General features: G+C 26.7%; 2 protein-coding genes across 2 annotated transcripts in view; one reads left to right on the forward strand and one right to left on the reverse strand.

Moving 5' to 3' along the window:
* Window positions 1-26,259, forward strand: part of LOC135925657 (GATA zinc finger domain-containing protein 14-like) — a 45,583-nt gene that overhangs the window by 11,309 nt on the left and 8,015 nt on the right. Inside the window, exons 2-3 of the mRNA XM_065461068.1 lie at window positions 5,006-6,620; window positions 6,771-6,982. Coding sequence (XP_065317140.1) covers window positions 5,040-6,620; window positions 6,771-6,982 — 1,793 coding nt within the window. The 5' untranslated portion in view covers window positions 5,006-5,039. The remainder of the gene's footprint in view (window positions 1-5,005; window positions 6,621-6,770; window positions 6,983-26,259) is intronic.
* The window catches only part of LOC135925658 (GPALPP motifs-containing protein 1-like), a 46,801-nt gene continuing 22,032 nt past the window's right edge, over window positions 1,491-26,259 (reverse strand). Inside the window, exons 6-7 of the mRNA XM_065461071.1 lie at window positions 1,598-1,667; window positions 1,491-1,538 (exon numbers count right to left, since the gene is read on the reverse strand). Of these exons, the coding sequence (XP_065317143.1) occupies window positions 1,617-1,667 (51 nt within the window). The 3' untranslated portion in view covers window positions 1,491-1,538; window positions 1,598-1,616. The remainder of the gene's footprint in view (window positions 1,539-1,597; window positions 1,668-26,259) is intronic.

Raw genomic sequence — 26,259 nt, forward strand, 5'->3', positions numbered from 1 at the left:
AAATAATGAGTTATTCAGATTTTCTATAAAAACATTTTATATTCGAACAATTTATTACATATTATGCTAAAAAGAAATTTTTTTTAGTGTTTTGTAGATTTTTATGATGAAGGCGAAAACTTGGCATTCTAATTTTTTTTTCTAGATTGATCTTATTAAAATTTACTTAAAATTTTATATAAATGGGAGAAACTCATTATTTTTCAAGAATTAAGCTTTGGAATAGGGTTTAATGGACCTCCTCTATGATGCTAAAATTAAAACACTGCTTTAGTCACGTGTATCTTAGTTTATGTATAAAATTTTACCTAAATCCAAAGAAGTGGTCCCTCGAAATAATCGATTTAAAATAAAATGATCCATTTGATATCACTTATTTGAAAATTCTTGATTTTATTTACCATCATTGAGAGTATTTATTTACCATCATTGAGAGTAAGCCAAAGTTGCGTTTTGCGATTATATATTATATTATAATACATGTTTTTTAAAAATATATTTTGATATATTTACAAATTAATCTATGGCAAAGTCAAAAAAAATTTTTTAAAAAAATTAATTTATTATTGAAATTTTCGAAATCTAGTTTGGACGCATAATGTATAAATGCGAGAATCATTTTTTTGAAAAAATATAATACCTTAAAATCTTTATTAGTACCTTTAACCATAAATACCATCGTTTGATGTCTACGTTCATGACCTGCTGCTTCCTTAGAATTAATTTTAAAACATGATATTAAAAATTAACTAATATTCTTTCTTTTTTGTTTAATGTAATTCCCAAATTCAAGAATCGTTTACCTCCAGGGGAAATGTAATTATCACCCGATATATAGTTAAATTTATTAAATATATCGGATTTTTTTTATTATGTTTATTTTATCAAAAAATTAATATAATGCATAATTAATAATCAAATTCAGATATTCGCGATGAAATAAATTGTTAGGGTGAGGTGATCTTAGTTCGACTTGTTACTAAACAGCAAAAGAAAAAAATACAAAAAAACGAGAAAATTAATACTATAAATAGCCACCAAATACTTAAAATAAACCAAGATAGGATGTCCTAGTTTAAAAGCTGTTTTTAAAGCAATTAAGATTAAGTCGATCCAGGACACGGGTTTATACACGTCAAATTTTAAACTAGTTTTAATTTATCCACATGTATAAACGTAGTCTGGATATTTCTAAGGGGGGAGTTTTGTGCTGACATTTGCTCCCATCAAATTTTTTGGATTGCTTTAGGTACGTTAGAATGATGTATAAATAGAGTAGCAGATTCGTTCATCGTAATTTTATGCCTGATGTGCTCAAACTATAATTTTTTTATAGCCAAATAAAAAAATTTATGAATATTATATAACGTATTTTAAATATAATATTTTAAAATATTATAAGAGTAAATATCTTGGTTTATCTCCGGAATCAAGAATAACTTTTTTGCCTTCTATCTGCTATCTTTTAATCTTTTTCTTTCTCCATTTTTTTCCCTCTGTTATCATATCAAATTATAATCTCTGTTACTGATTATTATCTTTGTTATTTTATTGAATATAATGAATAAAAATATATATTATATGTTATTTATTGTACTACTGGCTGGCCGAAGTGATTAGGCAACATGAGATGGCCAGATATATGTTGGTCTGTGATGCATGCTTGCCTTTGTTATTATTTTATTTTTTATAATTAGATTTATAAATTTTCTAACACATGCGCTTAATATTATTTGTACAGTATGCACATTTCTATGCCTTAATTTTCTCGCCCTTTTCATCTATTATATTTGTTTTGTTCGAACAACAAAGAATGATCTGATAACATTCGGAAAATGAATCAACCCCCCTCCCCTCTTCTCCGCCTCCATTCAATTATAGTCGAAGTTTTAATATTTAATTTAAGAAAGACATATTTTACTTATTCTCAAAAATGGTTTTCCTCCTATGTTTATCCTATTTATTAATAAAACATTTTAAGACTGATAATAGGCAAATTAAGTCTTTCCTTCATAAATACCCGGACCCGACAACTTGTATTAAAATATATTTTACGGGTCGGGCCGAAAGTCCTTACGTGATTTATTATTTTTAGGTTATTTAAATATTTTTCCTCTATCTTGAAAATAAAATTTAAAGATCATATAATATATTTTTCTAGATTTTTTAAAGATTTTTAGTTATTTGAGAGTAAAGTTTAAATTGACTCACTTTTTATATATCATTCATTTTTATCATTTAAATTGCAGCCCCATCAAATGTTAAGATATCACTTGATGAGTTTTGTACAGTGTCGACATTTTGATATATAAGTTCGGTTAAGGTTCCATAAGGAAAAATTATAAAGGTTCGGTTCAGGTTACCAGGCGCGAACCCAGTAATTCGCCATGGGGAGGAGGATAATTGAAAAAGTTATATAAGATTATTCTAGGAGTTATTTAAAATTTTAAGTTTCAATTTAGAGCTATTGACTATAAAATTTTAATATACAAATTGATATTGATAAAATATTAAATGTTTTCCCGTCAAATCATTTGAAACTTTTTCACTGCAAAACTAAAATAAAATGTTTCAAAAAAAACATCGATTTGATTGAGATTAGGAGAATCGCTGAAAGCATTATACTGGAACTTAATAAATTAGGTCAAAGACGAATTTCATAAATTATTTGTTATTGTTGAGCTAAAAGCAGAGCTCCCTTAATTTTATATTTGTCTACCATGACACGCAACAAGGCTAGCCCATGGTTCCAATATTAATATAGGGTTAGTCGAAGAATACTAGAATAAATCTCTAATATCTTCATCTTGGATACTTTTATAACTCAAATTTATGAGAAGTTCTTTATCAATCAGGCAGCACTTACAAATCTGCAAATATTATTACCACAGAATCCTTCCTAATCTATTTCAAATTTTAATAGAGAAAAAATTAAATATTTGTTAGATTTTACTGTGAGGATGTTAAAGTATTCCATGATGCATACTAGCTGAATGCAAACTATGATATAAAAGGTTAAATATGGTTGATAATGTTCCAATAAGGTTATAGATGCTTCGCATAATTTCAAACCCATTTTAGACCATCCTGATTTTATATTAAACTATATATTTTGGCAACTCTACCCATTAGTTCCTCTACTTATAAAAGGACATTTTCTCTTTAACAAGAAAAAAAAACATCTGAGAAATTTAGATAATTTCCAGGAAGAAGCGAATATTTGATATGAAATTTAGAAATGGAAGATTCCATATATAAGCGATCAAACTGGCATCGTTAATTTATCACCTTAAAAAGTGTCAAAAATTATTTTTCATCAACAGTGCTTGATGGCAGGTTTGCTTCAGTTAGAATTTTGTTCAGAAATTATTTCAATATTTTCACATAATTCGTCGAGAGATTGCAAGCATTTAATGTAAACATTGGTTAATGATAGGTACTGCCTTAGGTAGTACCTATCAAATTTGTATTTTGTTTATTTATCATTTGGATAGGTACTGCCAAATTTATTTATATTATATAAAAATCGTGATTTTTGAAAAGCGTATGTGGCGTAGTTGGCAAGAGCGTCGCTTACCAATCTGAAGTTCTGGGTTCGAATCCCAGCAAAGATCATGTATTTTTCTTAATCCAACTTCGTGGTTTTGTCCTTGGGTGAGGGGTGGGGGTCTTATATAGGAGGTCGGACTCGACTACGTGATTCCATGAGGGTCTTCTTTTCATTTTAATAAATTTTGGCGGGATTTAGCAAATTAGGTTGTTATTTAGAAAATTGCTATACGTTCTTGGTGGTATCTATCATTAACCAAAACATAAGTCTATAATTATATTTTTAGGATGACTGTTTCCAGATTTTGAAACTTTATCCATAGCGGTTTAGATTGCATTATTTATTTTTAACAGTATTACTAAACCACATATGATGAATAATACCGGGCAAAATATATGAAAAATACATAAAATATGTAAAGTGACGCGCAAAGCACGATTAATGAAACAATTTTACATCAAGACAAAAAAGTACAAAATATGCAAAAATGATACTAAAAGCACGCGAAATGGCGCAAAATAATATAAACGAACGCAAATTCAAAGAGGGTACAAAATGACAAAAATGTTTATAAAGCACGGAAAATGATGTAAAAAATAATAAAAATCTAATTGTGAGCCTTTGCATTTTAGCACATTATAAAGAGAAATTACTTATATAAAAAAATCTTTCTTCCATGTTCTTAATTTTTGAAAGTTTATTAAATTTATGGCCGATATTTTACATATTTATTTATTATGGCGAAGCGAAACGCTAATATTTGCTTTACCTTTTTTTTACGCAAAATATATTATATTTTTTATATATACAACAATAAGCTATGGGGTTCGGTTCATATATATATATTATATTTTTTTCTAAAAGAAATTGTTTTTAATAATTATTTGACCACGTCGCGCAAAATAATTTCATTTTGAGGACATTTTTTTTCTTTGAAAAATAAATACCAAAGATATAAAAAAATATTAAAAGATATATTATTAATTAACGAGTGCGTGGGAAAGAAAGTAGTTTTATTTTTATCATGCACAAGAACAATAGGACACTTTAATTTTAATATATGGGGTTTTTTTTAATATTATTAATAAAAAATGATAAAATAATATCCTTCCACCCCAATATTTATTATGTTTTTTGTTACTAGTATTAAAAGTTATACTTATAATCCCTTTTAAAAGAGTGAATAGGCTTTGCAAATATTAAATTCTTTAAAATAATCTTAGATTATTTGTTTATTAAGATACAGCTTCTTTTTGCTTCGTTATAGAAGTTCAACATAATGTTTTTATATAAAATTATTTATTTATTTTTAAACTTAAGTATTAGTTCGTTTTTATAAATTGCCGATTTTCTAATATCTCAAAAATGGGTGTTACGCTATTATTTTATGTGAGAAATATCTTTAAAATTGACTTAACTTTCTCGTACTATATCAGTTTAATTTTAATAAATAAGGTAAATGTATAGCTGGATCCATAGTGAAAATTAGATGGATGCCGTTCCTATAGGGGATAATGAGTATGCATGCACTAAAAAACGCAAAATATGTGATAAATCGCATTTAGAGATATTTGGCTATTGTGATGTTAATGATTCAAATACCAAAACGTCCAAAAATTTGCTGCTCAAAAATAATGAAATGTATTCTAAATTTACTTCATCTCTTCCTATTCATAACAACAATTGTGATTTTCAAAATAACAATATGCTCAACGATGCTCAAATTCCATATTCTTTACCTAACCACAAACATTACAATCCTACAATATCCGATATTTGTGCCAATGGTATTAATGTATATCGTAAAAATTCTCTTAAATTACCTTTTGATTATTCTTGCCTTAATCCACAAGTGCCAGCTAAGGTATACGAAGTTGAGAAAAATGGCAGTTCATACCTTAATTTACCCGATAGTCTGTTCAACAAAAATTCCAATAATTATTTAAATCAAAATGTATCCAATAATTTTGCTACTAGAATAAACGCAAAAATTCCCATAATATCCGAAAGCAGTTCGAACAACTTTTATACTTTTTCTAATAAGGGTGGTATTACACCTTTTCTAAATCCCATCAACCATGTATCATCGACGTTCTATACAAAATGTAACACCTTAACCGCAAATCCTGATACCTCAATCTACAATCTTAACGAATATAATGATCACCATCCATACCATAACTCATCAAATTTTACTTCCGAACCTTCCAAGTACCTATTCTCAAATCGCCACAATATTTCTACCTCCGCTATTTCTCGACATTTCCCAATCGATAAATTAATTCCGTGTTCCGGACACAATAAACCCAATGAAATTACCAATAATAATTATTATTCAATGGTTAATCAATCTATATGTGATGGCTTGCATTCTATTAACAATACCTTGACCAACCCTTACCCCATTATTAGCCACGATTGCTCACGTTGTTTTTCGCTCTATAGAACACATTATTCCTGCCCCTGTCCTAATTATAAACGTGAACCCGATTATTTTGTTCCACGCCACTCTATAATCAACTGCGGAAGAGTGCAAACTCACACTTCTAACCTTGTACAACCACTATCCTTTGATACTCTTCCTATGCTTTCCACAACTTCGAATTTGCCTACTAACTTGCATCACTCACACATTCCCGCTCAACAATATGCAGTATTCCATTTGCACCACCATTGTTGTCTCTGTTGTTTGCCTCCGATCCCATCCTTTGCTACCCAGCCTTTATTTGCCCCTCAACATCACAATTTTAACGATATGCCTTATACTTTACCATTACCTGTCTGTGAATGCAACAGACATGTAACTTTACCCTTACCTGTACAATATATTCATACCCCTTCCACACTTCCAGCACCAACCATCCCTCCTATAATGTTTGTCATGAATAGCCTTAATAATTTGAACAATTTTTCTCATTGCCATCATTCAAACTCTTCTACAGATTTTTCTCTTCCAGTGCAAAATAATAATTATGATTTGGAAAACGAGTCATTAAACATTAACAGGCGTAGTAACTTTAACCGGCTAATTAGAAATATTGAAAGTGTCGATAACCGGGGAAATAATGAAGTATTATTTATTTATTTGTGTAAATTTAAATTATTTGTTTATAAAATCACTGTGCACTTTTACTTTCCTTTTCATGGAAAGTTAAATTGTTAATTATGATAACCTAACTTATTTTTTCATTGCACCTATTTAAATATTAAATACCCGTAGAACCCTTCACAAAATCAACATCCACTTCCCTCTGACATTTCCCGGGACACAAATCATATAAATAGATTTTCTCGCGATTTAAATCGTGTTAGAGGTGAAATATTAACCAGAAATAACGCGAATAGAAGATCGAATTTGATAAATGGCAATAGACGCTATAGAAATTCTGATGTTTCGTCTAATAGAAGAAATCAATTCTTTGTTCAATTTTTGTAAGTTTCATTTTATATCATATCAAGAATTAATTTTTCAGTTTATGAGGTTTTATCGTGTACCCATCCAATTTTGCAGCTAAAATATTAATATGGTTGAATAAAACCTAGTTATTAATATCCAAGAGGACATAAATTTATTTAACTATAGCGAAAATTAACAATATTCCTGTATTGTTAACTTAATTAGCTTTAAAGGGTATTGCGAAAAATACTCTTGATTATTTCTTAAATAATATAAATTAAGAATTAAATTTGAATATTAGTATATATCTTCTTGGGTATTTAAAAAATCGAAAAATATAAGATATTGTATTTAAAAAAAATTTAAGTTAAAAATAACGAAGCATTATATGAGATAAACATAGTAAACAAATTTAAGTTATACTATAACCGATTTATTTAACATTACTTGAGAACAGCTTCTGCCCGGACTTTCAAATTAGTAGAACAATAAAGAAAGATAAATAAAAGAGATTGTGCTATATAACAAATAACATTCTGGAAAGGTTTAAATTCTTGAAAGCACATTTTATAAAAAGTTTGATTACTACTTAGTATTTGCTATTACACTAAAGCAATTTATATATTGTAGATAATGGTAATGTGGACGTGGAGAGAGGTTACTTATCTAGCATAACTTAAACTATCTACAAAAAAAAGACTCATAATGCTATTTAATTGGCTGACAATTGAATTTCTAGTATATCACTTCTATACATAAGTTTTAAAATTTTAATTGTCCATTATTTGATTTTTTACAAAAACTTTTCGGTCGAATTGAATAATAATTTTATTATTCACAAATTCTTACTATTGGGAATTCTTATTTCATATAAAATTACTTTAATTCCAAATTCAAATAGACGCAAAATAAATCATAGTTCTAGATCGAACGACGAATTGTTTTATTATTATAAATATTTAAAAACAATTTAGATTTCCTAAGTATACTTTAGGCGTATAAAGTCACAAAATCAAATACACCAATTAATTATTAAACCTATAATAACCAAATAAAATAATGAGTATTTCAGATAATAACAATGGCTTACGTAATATCATTTTAAATACCTCAACATATTCCCATTTTTAAAGACTATCTTATTCCCAGAAAATTGGGTCTCTTACCTATTCTGCTAGACCATCTAACCCCAGTATTCTCTGGAATTTCCTTTTCTTTGCTCCTTAGTTTCCTTCCTTCGTTCCTTTAATTGGTTTACGTGTCTACGCTCGGCTCCAATCTCTATAATACCTGTATGTGGGTCATCAATCACTGGCGGCTCCCCATTTTACATTCGTATTATACGTCCGTGCCCACACTAAATCAACTTTCTTGAATTGCCGGGTCCTTAACTCGCTGTTTATCAAAACAGCTAAACTCGTAACTGATCCCAAATCACACTTATTTTAAGTTTGAATTTTTATCTCATCTGGCCATTGCTCCAGTTGCTGGATGTCTAGTCGTCTTGTAATTCCCCAGAAATTGGTATAATCCAAGTTATTGTCGAGTCGTCTTGTCGTTTCTGGGTCACCATGAAAATTAACCACTATTCGGCCGACCCCCTTCGATTTTTTTAAAATTTGGTAAGCAAAGAAAGGGTAGTGTAGTTAAGAAATAGCCAAAATTTTAGCCTCGTATCATTTATATTTTTGGAGATATTAGGGTTCAAAGTGGCAAAAATGACGTATTTTTACCATTATCTGCCGTCATTCAATTAAGCATATCTTAAAAACTACATAATTGTAAATAACAAATTTAATATCAAAATTACGTAGAATGATTCTACTTTTAGATAAAAAAAAAATTTAATTTTTTTTCAATTTCCGGTCATTTTATTTAATATATAATGACTAAAAACAATTTTTGGAAATAATACGACCTTCAATTTTTTTAAAAAATTTAGTAGACATTATTAAACTCTTCCTTTATATTTATAAAAAAAAATTAATCTGGGACGCGGCCATCTTCATTCTCAAAATCGATAAAAATGTTTAGAAAAGTGTATAAATATTGTCCCGAAAGGGGGCGTCTTTGTATAAAATTATATATTAATCAGTTTTTAATGGTTTTTCTTGGACTATTTGATATAATTTAAAGGATTATTCATCTTGTAAGTGAAAATAACAATAAACGGGGCTTTCATTCAATTATAGAAATTGTCTATCTATAAAAGAAATTCATTATTTATAATTTATTATAAAATTTTTTGCGCATATAACATATATTTAATGAATATTAATAAAATTTGTTCAATTAAGTTTCAAGTTCTTGAATATATGTATCAGAATCTTGTGCATTTCATATATGGCGCCTTAAATATTAAAAAAATTGATTTTATTTAAATTTAAAAATCTAATAAACAACTCACTTTTAAAAGATTCTAATTTGTTGGTAGCGCATTTACTTTCTTGTGACAACAATGTATAATTACGGCCAGTAGCAGTTAACAGTAAAACTAATGTTAAGATATAACATTTGGGCAAGTAAAGAGTGTCGTCTATACTTGGAAATGTAAAGGAATTAGAAGGTCCGGATGGGTTAAAAACTTTATATATATTTCTTCCTGCTTTTAATTTTTCACTAAAACAAAATACGTTAGGTATCCTGATATTTCTTCAATAATTATACTTTCATCATTATATGATAACTATTCTATAGTAATGTTGTTAATCGGCTTAGCCGAATCGGCTCGAACAGAGCTAACCCAAATTTTGGGTCGTTTTTTTCGACCTTGACCCGAGTCCAAGCTGAAAAAACGACCTCGACCCAAAATATGGGTCGTTTTTTTCGACCTCGACCCGAGTCCAAGCCGAATAAAACGACCTCGACCCAAAATATGGGTCGTATTTTTCGATTCAGACTTAAAGTTTATTTTTTTAAAGCCAATGTGTAAAAATATATTTTGCAAACATGTTAAATTAAAATTTCAGTGAAGATGTACCATAGGAAAGTGACAATTGTCATAATCGTCATTTTTGAACTTTTTTGAATTTTTTTAAGGCAAATAGGTAAAAATATATTTTGTAAACATGTTAAATTTAAATTTCAGTGAAGATGTACCATAGGAAAGTGACAATTGTCATAATCGTCATTTTTGAACTTTTTTCAATTTTTTTAAGGTAAATGGGTAGTGTTGTTAATCGGTTTAGCTGAGTCGGCTCGAACAGAGCTAACCCAAATTTTGGGTCGTTTTTTTCGACCTCGACCCGAGTCCAAGCCGAATAAAACGACCTCGACCCAAAATATGGGTCGTATTTTTTGACTCAGATTTAAAATTTGGGTCGTTTTTTCGACTCAGACTAGAAGCTTGGTTGTTTTTTTCGACTCAGACTTGAAGTTTGGTTGTTTTTTTTCGACTCAGACTTGAAGTTTATTTTTTTTTAAGCCAATGTGTAAAAATATATTTTGCAAACTAGTTAAATTAAAATTTCAGTGAAGATCTACTATAGGAAAATGACAATTGTCTTAATCGTCATTTTTGAACATTTTTCAATTTTTTTAGACAAATGGGTAAAAATATATTTTATAAACATGTTAAAAAAAAATTTCATTGAAGATGTACCATAGGAAAGTGACAATTGTCATAATCGTCATTTTTGAACTTTTTTGAATTTTTTTAAGGCAAATAGGTAAAAATATATTTTGTAAACATGTTAAATTTAAATTTCAGTGAAGATGTACCATAGGAAAATGACAATTGTCATAATCGTCATTTTTGAACTTTTTTCAATTTTTTTAAGGCAAATGGGTAGTGTTGTTAATCGGCTTAGCCGAGTCGGCTCGAACAGAGCTAACCCAAATTTTGGGTCATTTTTTTCGACCTCGACTCGAGTCCAAGCCGAATAAAACTACCTCGACCCAAAATATGGGTCGTATTTTTCGACTCAGACTTAAAGTTTGGGTCGTTTTTTCGACTCAGACTTGAAGCTTGGTTGTTTTTTTCGACTCAGACTTGAAGCTTGGTTGTTTTTTTTCGACTCAGACTTGAAGTTTATTTTTTTAAAGCCAATGTGTAAAATTATATTTTGCAAACATGTTAAATTAAAATTTCAGTGAAGATGTACCATAGGAAAGTGACAATTGTCTTAATCTTCATTTTTGAACATTTTTCAATTTTTTTTAGACAAATACGTAAAAATATATTATAAACATGTTAAAATAAAATTTCATTGAAGATGTACCACAGGAAAGTGACAATTGTCATAATCGTCATTTTTGAACTATTTTGAATTTTTTTAAGGCAAATAGGTAAAAATATATTTTGTAAACATGTTAAATTTAAATTTCAGTGAAGATGTACCATAGGAAAGTGACAATTGTCATAATCGTCATTTTTGAACTTTTTTCAATTTTTTTAAGGCAAATGGGTAGTGTTGTTAATCGGCTTAGCCGAGTCGGCTCGAACAGAGCTAACCCAAATTTTGGGTCCTTTTTTCGACCTCGACCCGAGTCCAAGCCGAATAAAACGACCACGACCCAAAATATGGGTCGTATTTTTTGACTTAGACTTAAAGTTTGGGTCGTTTTTTCGACTCAGACTTAAAGTTTAGGTCGTTTTTTCGACTCAGACTTGAAGCTTGGTTGTTTTTTCGACTCAGACTTGAAGTTTGGTTGTTTTTTTTCGACTCAGACTTGAAGTTTATTTTTTTTAAGCCAATGTGTAAAAATATATTTTGCAAACTAGTTAAATTAAAATTTCAGTGAAGATGTACCATAGAAAAGTGACAATTGTCTTAATCGTCATTTTTGAACATTTTTCAATTTTTTTTAGACAAATGGGTAAAAATATATTTTATAAACATGTTAAAATAAAATTTCATTGAAGATGTACCATAGGAAAGTGACAATTGTCATAATCGTCATTTTTGAACTTTTTTAAGGCAAATGGGTAAAAATATATTTTGTTGTAAACATGTTAAATTAAAATTTCATTGAAGATGTACCTTAGGAAAGTGACAATTGTCATAATCGTCATTTTTGAACTTTTTTCAATTTTTTTAAGGCTAATGGGTAAAAATATATTTTGTAAACATGTTTAATTTAAATTTCATTGAAGATGTACCTTAGGAAGGTGGCAATTGTCATAATCGTCATTTTTGAATTTTTTTTAGACAAATGCCTAAAAATATTTTTTGTAAACATATTAAATTAAAATTTCATTGAAGATGTACCTTAGGAAAGTGACAATTGTCATAATCGTCATTTTTGAATTTTTTTTAGACTAATGGGTTAAAATATATTTTGTAAACATGTTAGGTTTAAATTTCAGTGAAGATGTACCATAAGAAAGTGACAGTTGTCATAATCGTCATTTTTGAACATTTTCCAATTTAATTGAAGCAGATAGATAAAAATATATACAATAAACATCTTTAATATCTGCTTCAATTAAATTGAAAAGAGTTCAAAAATGACGATTATGACAATTGTCACTTTCCTATGGTACATCTTCACTGAAATTTTAATTTAACATGTTTACAAAATATATTTTTACCCATTTGCCTTAAAAAAATTAAAAAAACTTCAAAAATAACGATTATAACAATTGTCATTTTCCTATGGTACATCTTTACTGAAATTTAAATTTAACATGTTTACAAAATATATTTTTACCCATTTGTCTTAAAAAAATTGAAAATAGTTCAAAAATGACGATTATGACTAATGTCATTTTCCTATGGTACATCTTCACTGAAATTTAAATTTAGCATGTTAACTAAATATATTTTTACCCATTTGTTTAAAAGAAATTTTAAAAAGTTCAAAAATGACGATTATGACAATTGTCACTTTCTTATGGTACATCTTCACTGAAATTTATATTTAACATGTTTACAAAATATATTTTTACCCATTTGCCTTAAAAAAATTTAAAAAAGTTCATAAATGACGATTATGACAATTGTCACTTTCCTAAGGTACATCCTCAATGAAATTTTAATTTAACATGTTTACAATATATATTTTTACCCATTTGTCTAAAAAAAATTGAAAAAAGTTTAAAAATGACGATTATGACAATTGTCACTTTCCTATGGTACATCTTCACTGAAATTTAAATTTAACATGTTTACAAAATATATTTTTACCCATTTGCCTTAAAAAAATTGAAAAAAGTTCAAAAATGACGATTATGACAATTGTCACTTTCCTATGGTACATCTTCACTGAAATAATATATTTTTACCCATTTACCTTAAAAAAATTGAAAAAAGTTTAAAAATAACGATTATGACAATTGTCATTTTCCTATGGTACATCTTCACTGAAATTTAAATTTAACATGTTTACAAAATATATTTTTACCCATTTGTCTTAAAAAAATTGAAAATAGTTCAAAAATGACGATTATGACAATTGTCATTTTCCTATGGTACATCTTCACTGAAATTTAAATTTAACATGTTTACAAAAATATATTTTTACCCATTTGTCTTAAAAAAATTGAAAATAGTTCAAAAATGACGATTATGACAATTGTCACTTTCCTATGGTACATCTTCACTGAAATTTTAATTTAACATGTTTACAAAATATATTTTTACCCATATGCCTTAAAAAAATTAAAAAAACTTCAAAAATAATGATTATAACAATTGTCATTTTCCTATGGTACATCTTCACTGAAATTTAAATTTAACATGTTTATAAAATATATTTTTACCCATTTGTCTTAAAAAAATTGAAAATAGTTCAAAAATGACGATTATGACTAATGTCATTTTCCTATGGTACATCTTCACTGAAATTTAAATTTAGCATGTTAACTAAATATATTTTTACCCATTTGTTTAAAAAAAATTTTTAAAAGTTCAAAAATGACGATTATGACAATTGTCACTTTCTTATGGTACATCTTCACTGAAATTTATATTTAACATGTTTACAAAATATATTTTTACCCATTTGCCTTAAAAAAATTTAAAAAAGTTCAAAAATGACGATTATGACAATTGTCACTTTCCTAAGGTACATCCTCAATGAAATTTTAATTTAACATGTTTACAATATATATTTTTACCCATTTGTCTAAAAAAAATTGAAAAAAGTTTAAAAATGACGATTATGACAATTGTCACTTTCCTATGGTACATCTTCACTGAAATTTAAATTTAACATGTTTACAAAATATATTTTTACCCATTTGCCTTAAAAAAATTGAAAAAAGTTCAAAAATGACGATTATGACAATTGTCACTTTCCTATGGTACATCTTCACTGAAATAATATATTTTTACCCATTTACCTTAAAAAAATTGAAAAAAGTTTAAAAATAACGATTATGACAATTGTCATTTTCCTATGGTACATCTTCACTGAAATTTAAATTTAACATGTTTACAAAAATATATTTTTACCCATTTGTCTTAAAAAAATTGAAAATAGTTCAAAAATGACGATTATGACAATTGTCATTTTCCTATGGTACATCTTCACTGAAATTTAAATTTAATATGTTTACAAAATATATTTTTACCCATTTGCCTTAAAAAAATTGAAAAAAGTTCAACGATTATGACAATTGTCACTTTCCTATGCTACATCTTCACTGAAATTTAAATTTAGCATGTTTACAAAATATATTTTTACCCATTTACCTTAAAAAAATTTTAAAAAGTTCAAAAATGACGATTATGACAATTGTCACTTTCCTATGGTACATCTTCACTGAAATTTAAATTTCACATGTTTATAAAATATATTTTTACTCATTTGCCTTAAAAAAATTGAAAAAAGTTCAAAAATGACGATTATGACAATTGTCACTTTCCTATGGTACATCCTCAATGAAATTTTAATTTAACATGTTTACAAAATATATTTTTATCCATTTGCCTTAAAAAAATTGGAAAAAGTTCAAAAATAACGATTATGACAATTGTCATTTTCCTATGGTACATCTTCACTGAAATTTAAAAATAACATGTTTACAAAATATATTTTTACCCATTTGTCTTAAAAAAATTGAAAATAGTTCAAAAATGACGATTATGACAATTGCCATTTTCCTATGGTACATCTTCACTGAAATTTAAATTTAACATGTTTACAAAAATATATTTTTACCCATTTGTCTTAAAAAAATTGAAAATAGTTCAAAAATGACGATTATGACAATTGTCATTTTCCTATGGTACATCTTCACTGAAATTTAAATTTAGCTTGTTAACAAAATATATTTTTACCCATTTGTCTAAAAAAAAGTTCAAAAATGACGATTATGACAATTGTCACTTTCTTATGGTACATCTTCACTGAAATTTAAATTTAACATGTTCGATTATGACAATTATCACTTTCTTATGGTACATCTTCACTGAAATTTAAATTTAACATGTTTACAAAATATATTTTTACCCATTTACCTTAAAAAAAGTTCAAAAATGACGATTATGACAATTGTCACTTTCTTATGATATATCTTTACTGAAATTTAAATTTAACATGTTTATAAAATATATTTTTACTCATTTGCCTTAAAAAAATTGAAAAAAGTTCAAAAATGACGATTATGACAATTGTCACTTTCCTATGGGTACATCCTCAATGAAATTTTAATTTAACATGTTTACAATATATATTTTTACCCATTTGTCTAAAAAAAATTGAAAAAAGTTTAAAAATGACGATTATGACAATTGTCATTTTCTTATGGTACAAATTTAAATTTAACATGTTTACAAAATATATTTTTACTCATTTGCCTTAAAAAAATTTAAAAAAGTTCAATAATGACGATTATGACAATTGTCACTTTCCTAACGTATATCTTCAATGAAATTTTTATTTAACATGTTTACAAAATATATTTTTAATTTGCCTTAAAAAAATTCAAAAAAGTTGAAAATGACGATTATGACAATTGTCACTTTCCTATGGTACATCTTCAATGAAATTTTAATTTAACATGTTTGCAAAATATATTTTAACATATTTGCCTTAAAAAATAAACTTCAAGTCTTAGTCGAAAAAAACGACCTCGACCCAAAATATGGGTCGTTTTTTTCGGCTTGGACTCGGGTCCGTTTTTTTGGGCTTGAACTCGGGTCGAGGTCGAAAAAAATGACCCGAACTTTGGGTCGGGGTCGCGACTCGCGGCGTTTTAACAACACTATTCTATAGTACTACTTTCTATTGAATTGGAATACATTTTACTTTTAAATTGCATTTTTCTTTTAAATTGCATTTTACTTTTAAATTGCATTTTACTTTTAAATTGCATTTTACTTTTAAATTGATGTAGATCTGTTGGAATCAAGGTGTGTATTTTGTGTGTTCCAGGTATAGATCTAGTTTTTGAAAATCTTTTCTTGAGTAATAGATCTTCGTAATCATAATTTATTTTGGTCATCTATTCAAAATATATGACATTAATATCTTCTTTATTTAACTCGTACAATTCATATCATATGATGTGGTTATTTACTTTGAGTAAGGCTTTGTAAACTAGCTTTAGCGGCTAATCTTTTAACAGTGCCACCAATCCCATCACAAACACTTTTCCCGTGTGCTATAGCAGAAAAATGCCATTTCGCCTGTACCCCGAATATATCTCATGATGGCAAATATTAATAAAATTTTTACGATTTTTATCATCGGAAAAATAAAAAATTTTATTAATTAAAAAATTTTCCAATGTTTTTTTGAAATTATGTACTGCTATTGTATTGTGTTGCAAAGATTCGGATATCATTACATAATTTAGGCAACAAATATTAGCAAAATTATCTTTATAATATATAACAAAAGGGTGAGCAGTGGATAGAGCCCTATTCCAAATAATTTTATACTTCATCCTTGAAGTATAAAGCTATAGTTTTCTTAAAAATCACATAAAATTAAATATTGGTCTTCGTCTAAGTTCAATTTTAGATTGTTTTGATACAACGATTGTTGCGTTGAAATAAGAAAATGGAGTAATAAAGATTCTATTTTTTCAAAAAATCATTGATAAATTCACCTACTGGTTTGGTTATTGTTTCAAGAGTGCTATCTACGGATAGCCATTGTTTGTATGTTATAAATTCGATGTCCTTAGAACGAAACAATATTTCTATTTGATCGCGTAAATGTGTTGACCCTGGACAATTATCACATTTGCCCATATAAACTGGATGGTTGAGGCGAATTACAAATTATTAAGTGTAAAATATGTTTGTATGTTTTAAAGGGCAACATATCATTGGGTAAATTTGATCCAATGATCATTAATTTAAAATTTTGGTGGTAGCTGCAATCACATACATATGTGTACCACTACCTCCAACGAGTATACAATTTTTGAGCGAATGCATGCAAATTTCGAAAAACCAATTTTAACATCAGGCCTCATTTCTTTAAAAAATATATGAATTTCTTTCAAATTATCTAAAATTAATCTCTTATGTATGGTATTCTTTTTTCCGTCTTTGGTCAAAATCGAAACGCAATCTTTCTTGCCTAGCATGATTCTGCTTATTTCGTCCATACAATAAAATTCTTGTACAATTTTAGCTGTATATTCGTCTATAGTTTTTCCAGGCTTGGGGTTAGGTGTTGATAGAAATCAAAATACCAATAAATTAATTAAAAAATGAATTAATATAGTTAGCATGTATTATTGAATGATAATCAATTTTAAAATTTTTATTTATTTTATTGATTGAAACACTTATTTATTGTTATTCTAATTTAGTAAGGCTATGCCGATTTTAGAAAATCCGATCCAATATTTATATTGTTTTAAGTTATTTTATGATAATACTTTTATTTTGTATATAATTTCATAATAATAATAAATTAATATTTGTAATATTTTAAAAATATCAAATTATTTTAAAAAATTGAGTAGAGAAAATTTTGATATTATTTTTTGGCATCTATGAAATGCACAAGATTCTGATTCATATATTCAAGAACTATAAACTTGGTTAAATATATTTTATTAATATTCATTAAATATATGCTATAGGGGCAAAATTTTTATAATAAATTATAAATAAAGTAATAAATTGAATTTCTTTTATCGATATACAATTTCTATAATTAAACGAAAGCCCCATTTATTGTTATTTTCACTTACAAGATGAATAATCCTTTAAATTATATCAAATAATCCAAGAAAAACCATTAAAAAGTGATTATTTATAATTTTATACAAAGACGCCCCCTTTCGGGAAAATATTTATACACTTTCCTAAACATTTTTATCGATTTTGAGAATGAAGATGGCTGCGTCCCAAACCAATTTTTTTATATAAATATAAAGGAAGAGTTTAATAATGTCTACTAAATTTTTTAAATAAATTGAAGGTCGTATTATTTCCAAAAAATTGTTTTTAGTCTTTATATATTAAATAAAATGGCCGGAAATTGGTAAAAAAAATTTTTTTATCTAAAAGTAGAATCTTTGTACGTAATTTTGATATTAAATTCGTTATTTACAATTATGTAGTTTTTAAGATATGCTTAATTGAATGAAGGCAGATAATGGTAAAAATAAGTCATTTTTGCCACTTTGAACCCTAATATCTTCAAGAATATAAATGTTAGGAGGCTAAAATTTTGACTATTTCTTAGTTACATTGACCTTTCTTTGCTTACCAAATTTTAAAAAAATCGAAAGGGGTCGGCGAAAATCTCATTTTTTTGCTCATTTGATATGGAATGACCCTTCTTTAACTGTTTCATATAGATCTTTTCGCCTGCCGTTAGAAGCCGTTCCTCTCTACCTGTAGAACACCTGTAACTTGTTGGACATGAATTGAGTTCCATTGTCTGAAACAGATTTCCGAACCTAGCTAATATAGTTAGTTTTTCTATTACATATTGCCGTTATTCTTTTCATTCTTTCTTTCTCAATCCACTTTGATTGACTATCGACTACTATCATAATAACCGTTTTGTATTGGGCCCATGATCTCCATATATAGCTTATTCCAGGATTCCTTTGTTGGTTCTCAACTGTTTAGTGGAACTTTCTTTTGCGCTGCGGCATTTCTATTGCATTCGGAGTAGCGTTTTCTCAAACATTCAATTTTTCTTTCCATCTCCTGCTAATACACATAGTCGTTCACCAGTTCGATCATTTTTTTAATTCCGATATGCCCCTTATGTAATTCCTATATAATCATATAACGTAATCGTTTAGGTATTACTACTCTTTCTTACCAATAATATATCACATCGTTTATTATATAAAATAACCTCAAATTTTTGCAATATGGTTCTAATTCTTCATGAACACTATCGTATTTCCTCTCTCTCCTTATGAACTCTTTAAATACATTCAACACTGGGCCATTCCTGGTTTCCTCTCGGGTATTATGATTTGATATGGAATTCACCATATATATATATATATATATATATATATATATATATATAAACAATTTAGATTAATCCAAAATATACTTTAGGCGTTTAAAGTCATAGTGCTGTAAACGTTACTAAAAAAATTAAACGCGTTACCTTTACTCGTTACGCCTGAAAAAAGGAACGCGTTACCCTTACTCATTACCTTTTTATAAAAGGATCGCGCGTTACTGACTATTCAAAAAAGTAACGGATTACTCCTTACTTAAAAAATTAAATATTATATACAAAAAAATATTAATTTTTTCCCTAATAAAACTATACAAAAAGAATATATAATAAGATAAGATCTTTTTATAAAAAAAAATTTCATATATATAATTATAATATAAATAAAATTATACAAAAATAATATATTATATATAAGATAACACCTCTTTTAACAATTTTTTATTTATTTTTAGCAACAATTGATTTTCAAAATTTTAATCAGACAAAAAGAGCGCTTATTGCTCAACACAACTTTCGCCGTGCTAAACGCACCTTCAATTGGCGCAGAGGATGGGAGTGTTGTATTATATTTAATAAATAAAAATTTTAATTCGGAGAATTTATTAATATTTAAAGAATTATCTTTATTTTGAAAAAAGCTTAATTGATCATCTTCACAATGATCTTCATTCCTTTACTCATCAAAATATAATTTATCTTTATCAGAAAATATTCTGGTATGTGTGTTAGATAAAGGAATTAAGTCTGCTCTTTCTTTATCGATATTTTTTCTCAAACTGGATAAGTTCTAGCATTCTTCCTTTGTTGACCTCTAAATTTATCCAGAGCCAATCCAATTTAAATAGCAGGTGATTTGGATAATATTCAACTTTATAGATGTGTTTTAATCTATTGAAAATAAAAGATAATCAAAATACAAATTGTAAGCAATATTTGAACTGTATACCTTTTATCTATGCTTTCCAGGATTGAATTAATAAGAGGCCTACAAAACTTGAACTTATTTAAAGCCATTTTTTAAAGTTTTAATATTACAGTAATAATATGATTTGTTGTAACACATTTTCGTAATGTGAAAAAACATTCTTATATAGTTAAATAACTTTCCATAATTATTGTAAAAACATTTTGATAAAATTTTAAAAAATTTTTGATATATTTTTTTTTTAATTTTTTTAATAATAAGTTTAAACTTTAATGAAGAATAACGTCAAAGTTATGAATCGAATATAATTTTTTTATGTTTTGGACCCAAGTTTAAGTGGGAAAATGAGAATAAAAATTTTCTAAGATTTTTAGAATAAATTTTTTTTAAGATGCATTGTAAATTTTTTTAAATTTAAAGTATTATTACAATATATTAATGTTACTTTTAGTTATCTAAAGAATGGAAATCAGGATAAGAAATGAAATTTGATAATTTCTTAATAAACATAAATGAAAGAAAATTTGAATTTAGGGTTTTCAGATAATTCTTATTTTTTATATTTTTTTTTTGGTTTTAAAATTAAATAAAATTTAAAATTTAATTGTTGTAGTTGTATTTATTAACCTAAAATGACGCATGCCAAAAATCATCGAGATGTGCCACCAACCATTCTACACATAACGGAACCCCCGACACTTCAATTTAACTTTCCGTAATTATTGTAAAAAATTGTTGAGAAAAATACATCCTTTTTTAAAAAAACTTTTAAAAACTTGAAAGAAAATTTTTAGAAAAACATTATATTTTTAAAAACTTCAGGTAACCTATGCACAATAGGAATAAGTGGATTGAAAAAATTCACAATAATAGATGGGGCTTTTACTGCGATAAAATTCAAGGCATACCTGGATGAATTATTCGCACTTTTACCATCAAATTCATTACTTATGATGGATAGTGCTCCTATACATCGAGCGAGGATAATTAGTGATATTTATCCAAATATCATATTTTTGCCACCCTATTCGTCGCAATTAAATCCGATAGAAAATTTTTCGGAGTAATTAAAAATCAATATAGATCAAATTCTCCTAAACCCAATAACCGAAATGAAGTTATTTCAATTGTTACGAGTATTTTAGGCAATTATTTTACATATAATTTTTCAAATTTTTATTCTCACACCATAAAGTTTATTAAAGAGAGAATTCGATGCATTCCTTTAAATGATTGAATTTGTAATTGATTTATATTGTGTAATATTTTATTTACAAATAATAAATGGTTTTTTTTATTTTGGTGTTTCGAATTGATCATTAAAAATTCTAAACAAATAAGAATTATCTGAAAACCCTAAATTCGAGTTTTCACTCATGTTTATTTAAGAAATTATTCAAATTTCTTATCCTGATTTCCATTCTTTGGATAACTAAAAGTAAAATTAAAATATTGGAATAATTCTTTAAATTTAAAAAAGGTATTGTAAAAATATTAGAAATTTTTTTTTATATAATATCTTTTAAAATTCTAATTTTTCCACTTAAACTTATGTCCAAAACATAAAGACTATATTCAATTCATATGACGTTAGTCTTCATTAAAGTTTAAGAACTTTATTATTAAAAAAATTTTTTTGAATTTCATTTTTCCACTTAAACTTGTGTCCAAAAAAAACTATTTGATTCATAACTTTGATGTTAGTCTTCATTAAAGTTTAAAAACTTTAAAAAATTTTTAAATTTAATTTATATCAAAATGTTTTTTACATTAATTATGGAAAGTTATTTAACTATATAAGAACTAGTAAATAGCCCATCAAAAATGACGGGGAATGAAAATTTTCTTCTTACTTTTATGCATGTTACCTGTTATTATAATATCCAATTTTTATTCTTACCTCCTCATCCCTTCAGGCCAGGTATAATCCATTAAAACTAAGTGCTATGGTTTGTGTAAAAATAAATTTAAAGCATTTACTTGATATTACCAATATTATTTGTTAAATATTAATATTAAAAAAAATTTCCAGGCAAAGTCCAAAGCCATATTAATTTCTAAATTATTCCAAGCCCAATGAAAGATCATAATAATTTTGGTAGTTGAGAACTGAAATAAAATATTTAAATAATCATAATGAATTTAAAAATACAATCAAAATTCAGATTTTCATGGGCCTTTGTTTTTTGATCAGGTCAAGCCCAAGCCTGCAAAAAAATTTGTTTTGGGCCAATGTCTGACCTATAATTAATAATAAAAAAATTGTCAAGCGTTCTAGCTCATAATAATTTTGAAAAATTTTCCCCAAGCCCAGCCCAATATAATTTATAAAAATATTTTCCAAGCCCAGCCCAACCCATAATAATTTTATAAAAAAATTTTCTCAAACTTGGCTAACCGATAGTTATTTTCCAAGCCTGGAGATAGGTAAATCTCTAAAAACCATATCTATTTTTTAGTCTATTTTAACCTAGCTCACTCCAACCAAGGCCAACCCATTAAGACTAAGAGTGAATACTATTTTTTTGAATAAAAATATATTTAAATTAGATTTTACCTGAGGGCCATATAAATATTCTGTGTTAAATATTACACCTATGCCTAATATTAAAAAAATTCCCAAGCCAGGTCCTCGCACTTGGTTTTCTCAAACCCGCAAAAGACCATAATAATTTTGATAGTTGAGGACTGAAATAAAATATAAGTCACAATGCATTTAAAAATACAATCAGAATATGAAAGTTGCATGGGCCTTGGTTTTTGATCAGGCTTTGCCATGTCTTCAAAAGAAATTTTCAGGCCAATTTCTATTCCATATTTAAAATTAAAAAATTTACAGGAATCTTAGACTATAATAATTATGAAAAATGTTTCTCAAGCTATGTCCAAGTCCATATTAATGGTGAAAAATATGTCCCAAGCCCAGGAAAACCCAAATAATTTATTTGATCCAGAAAAATAGGTCTGATGTAAGGGGCTTATAAGAATTAAATCTGTCTAATTTCAAAATTATAATCAAATGAAGGGTAAATTTCTGATTTACCTATGATTCTACTGGTGAGCTCCTGGTATTTATATGAAATTCATGAATACATATTAAAGTACCATTCTGAAAATATGTTCATATAATTTAAATTTTAAACAAACCATTTTTAATTTTGATATTTCCAATACATGCTCACAGTATACATTGAACAATTTTACTCTTAAATTTTAATATTTATATAAAATTTATTAATAAAGTATATTTAATACCATACACACAAACTAAATAATTACCCTTGAACATCTATATAATTAATATTTTAAATTATATTATATTCAAGTTGATGCATGCGTGAGTGAAACTTTAATGTATATAAATAATTAATATTTTAAATTTATTTATATTCAAGTTGGTGCATGCGGTAAAGCATATGCCTTTGAAACGGGAGGCTCGAGTTCGATTCTCGTAGAGAGCAAAAAATTAACATTACACTATATAGTCTCCTTAAATTTAAATTACATTAGGGAGATCGTGTTTTGATTATGGAGATAAAATTAACATTACACTATATAGTCTCCTTAAATTTAAAATACATTAGGAAGATACGAAAACGATCGTGTTATGATTATGGAGATTATATATATTAGATGTTTTTTCACATTAAGAAAATGTGTTACAACAAATCATATTATTACTATATAATAGTTATCGAGTGAGATGTCCCAAATGCATTTTTTCTTCGCTCTCTAAAATTGAAGCCGTAGCAATCGGTTCCATAACCTATAAAATCATATATATCATATTTCTTAATTAACACTCAGAGTTAGGCTAGATACAGATTATTTGTGAAAAATGAATCTTTGATACAGATACTAGTATCTTTTTCAAAATATCAAAAAGATACAAGATAAAAGACATTCGTATCTTTTGCTTAATTAGAGTATCTTAAATACAAGATACTTTTAATTATCATTACCAATTAAATTAGAATAGTTTATAAAATACAGTTTTTATTATTTATTTGTGAAGAACATAACATATGCATATAATAAGAATGAATATTTACAATAATGATGAGTTAATTATAATAATCAGGCATTTTAATATTAGTAATAACCCATTCTTAGCATAACTGGGTAAGGGAGACTAATATTTTTAATGGGAGTTGAAATATTAATTTGCAAGAGAGTATTTAAAATAGTTTCATTATTTTATAAGATAATCAAATTTTTCAAATATCATTAGACCTTTGCCGTTTCGGCTTACATAACATTGTGCTAAAACTAAATAACCTTCAATTGGAGCTGATGAAGGTATTGCAGTATTATATTTTTAAAAAATTTCCTTAATGTAAGAATAATAATTAAGCATTTATAATGTATTTCAACTTTCTTAAATATAATTTAAAACCTCTAATTCAATGTTATATGTATTATTGAACTCAGCAACATTTGTTTCGCCAATAATCATCATTTTCTTTATTAGATGTTAAATCTATCGGTGTTATAGTTTGAGCTTGATTATATACTCTGGTACTACATTTAGGGCTTTTTTTATTAATATATTTTGAAAGTATTTTTTTTTATCATCTGACTCAATCCATAAGTTCTTAAAATATGGATATGATATTGATGTCAAAAAAGCCTCATTATATTCAAATCATATGAAAATATTTTTTTTTAATCTTTTGCCCATACCACTATACAGCTTTTAATAAAAGTAGACAATAGTGTAAACTTGAATTTTTAAGATAACCTATGCCCCTTCCACACATAAATATGTTTAACAAAATTTATGTTTACATTTATCATTTTTTTGATTTTACAACTAGCCTATACATTGTCTTTTTTAACTTTTATTTTTAAACAATTTCCAAATAAAATTTTAAAATTCACGGGAACTTATTTCAATAATTTAAATTTATACCTTAAGTGTTAATCATCCTACAAATTAAAAAAAATTTACATAAAATTGGTAATGATATTCTATCGAATTACATTTATATAAAATATAATCTTTATTTATTTCGTTTTGATGTTGTTATTATCTATCTACCTTAATATGAGTTGTAAATTTTCCAGCTAATTTTTGTCATTATATTTAAAATATGGTGGGAAAAAATAAGGAAATTAATGCAAGATTCTCGAAGAAAATAAGATACTGTAATATTTAAAATTTTAAACATGATTATTAAAAAGATCTTTTGTCAAGAAAATGAAAAAGATACAAAAGGATTTTGTATCTTAGATACAATTTGCGGTACTGCTCAACTCTGTGAACACTTAACCATACAATATGGTTCCATGAACGACTTGTCGTTATCTGAAAATCTCTTTAGTTCAGATTTATCACAAGATTCGTTTGGCAATTCTCCTTAATAAGACTATCTATAATTTAACGGAATTATAAAAAGTTCCAACTTGTTATAACCTGTTTAATCAGATACTTCTCATGTTTTAATGGCTGCACAGTTTGAGGATTGCCAATGTTTATTCCACAATAGCTTACACTTAGAAAATGTAATTTTTGAAATGGTTTTAAAATAGACATCGTTACCTACCTTTTCAATGTCAACACTTGCAATGAGATTTAAAGTGTATGCTGAAAAGGAATGATGCTTAGGTAAGTTTACAATACTATCATTAGTATTTTGATTTTCAAATAGAATAAATAATGGCAGAGGAACTATTTCATCATCCGATTCCTCTCCTTGTTCATATACTCTAATAAATATATTACAATTTTTTTACTTGAAAGCTTTTATATAATTTCTATCATTGTGCAATATTTGTATCTTACATGTGGTAAAAATTTCAAAGATTATTTTTTCTAGATAATCGAATGTGTGTTTTTGGTTTAGCCTTTAACAAGCTTAGCAGACTGAAACCCACTAAGTGTCCGGATGTAGTCAATATATCGTCTTTTTTAAAGACAATAATAAAATATATATTTTATATACCTATGATAAGCTGACCAATAACAGAGGACACACAATTAATCACTAATTTCTATAGTTGACTGCAATTTTTTGATATATTAAATTGTTAAGGAAAACA

This window comes from Gordionus sp. m RMFG-2023, chromosome 3 (genome assembly GCF_954871325.1).
Source record: "Gordionus sp. m RMFG-2023 chromosome 3, tfGorSpeb1-WG-v2, whole genome shotgun sequence".
NCBI lineage: Eukaryota > Metazoa > Nematomorpha > Gordioida > Chordodea > Parachordodidae > Gordionus > Gordionus sp. m RMFG-2023.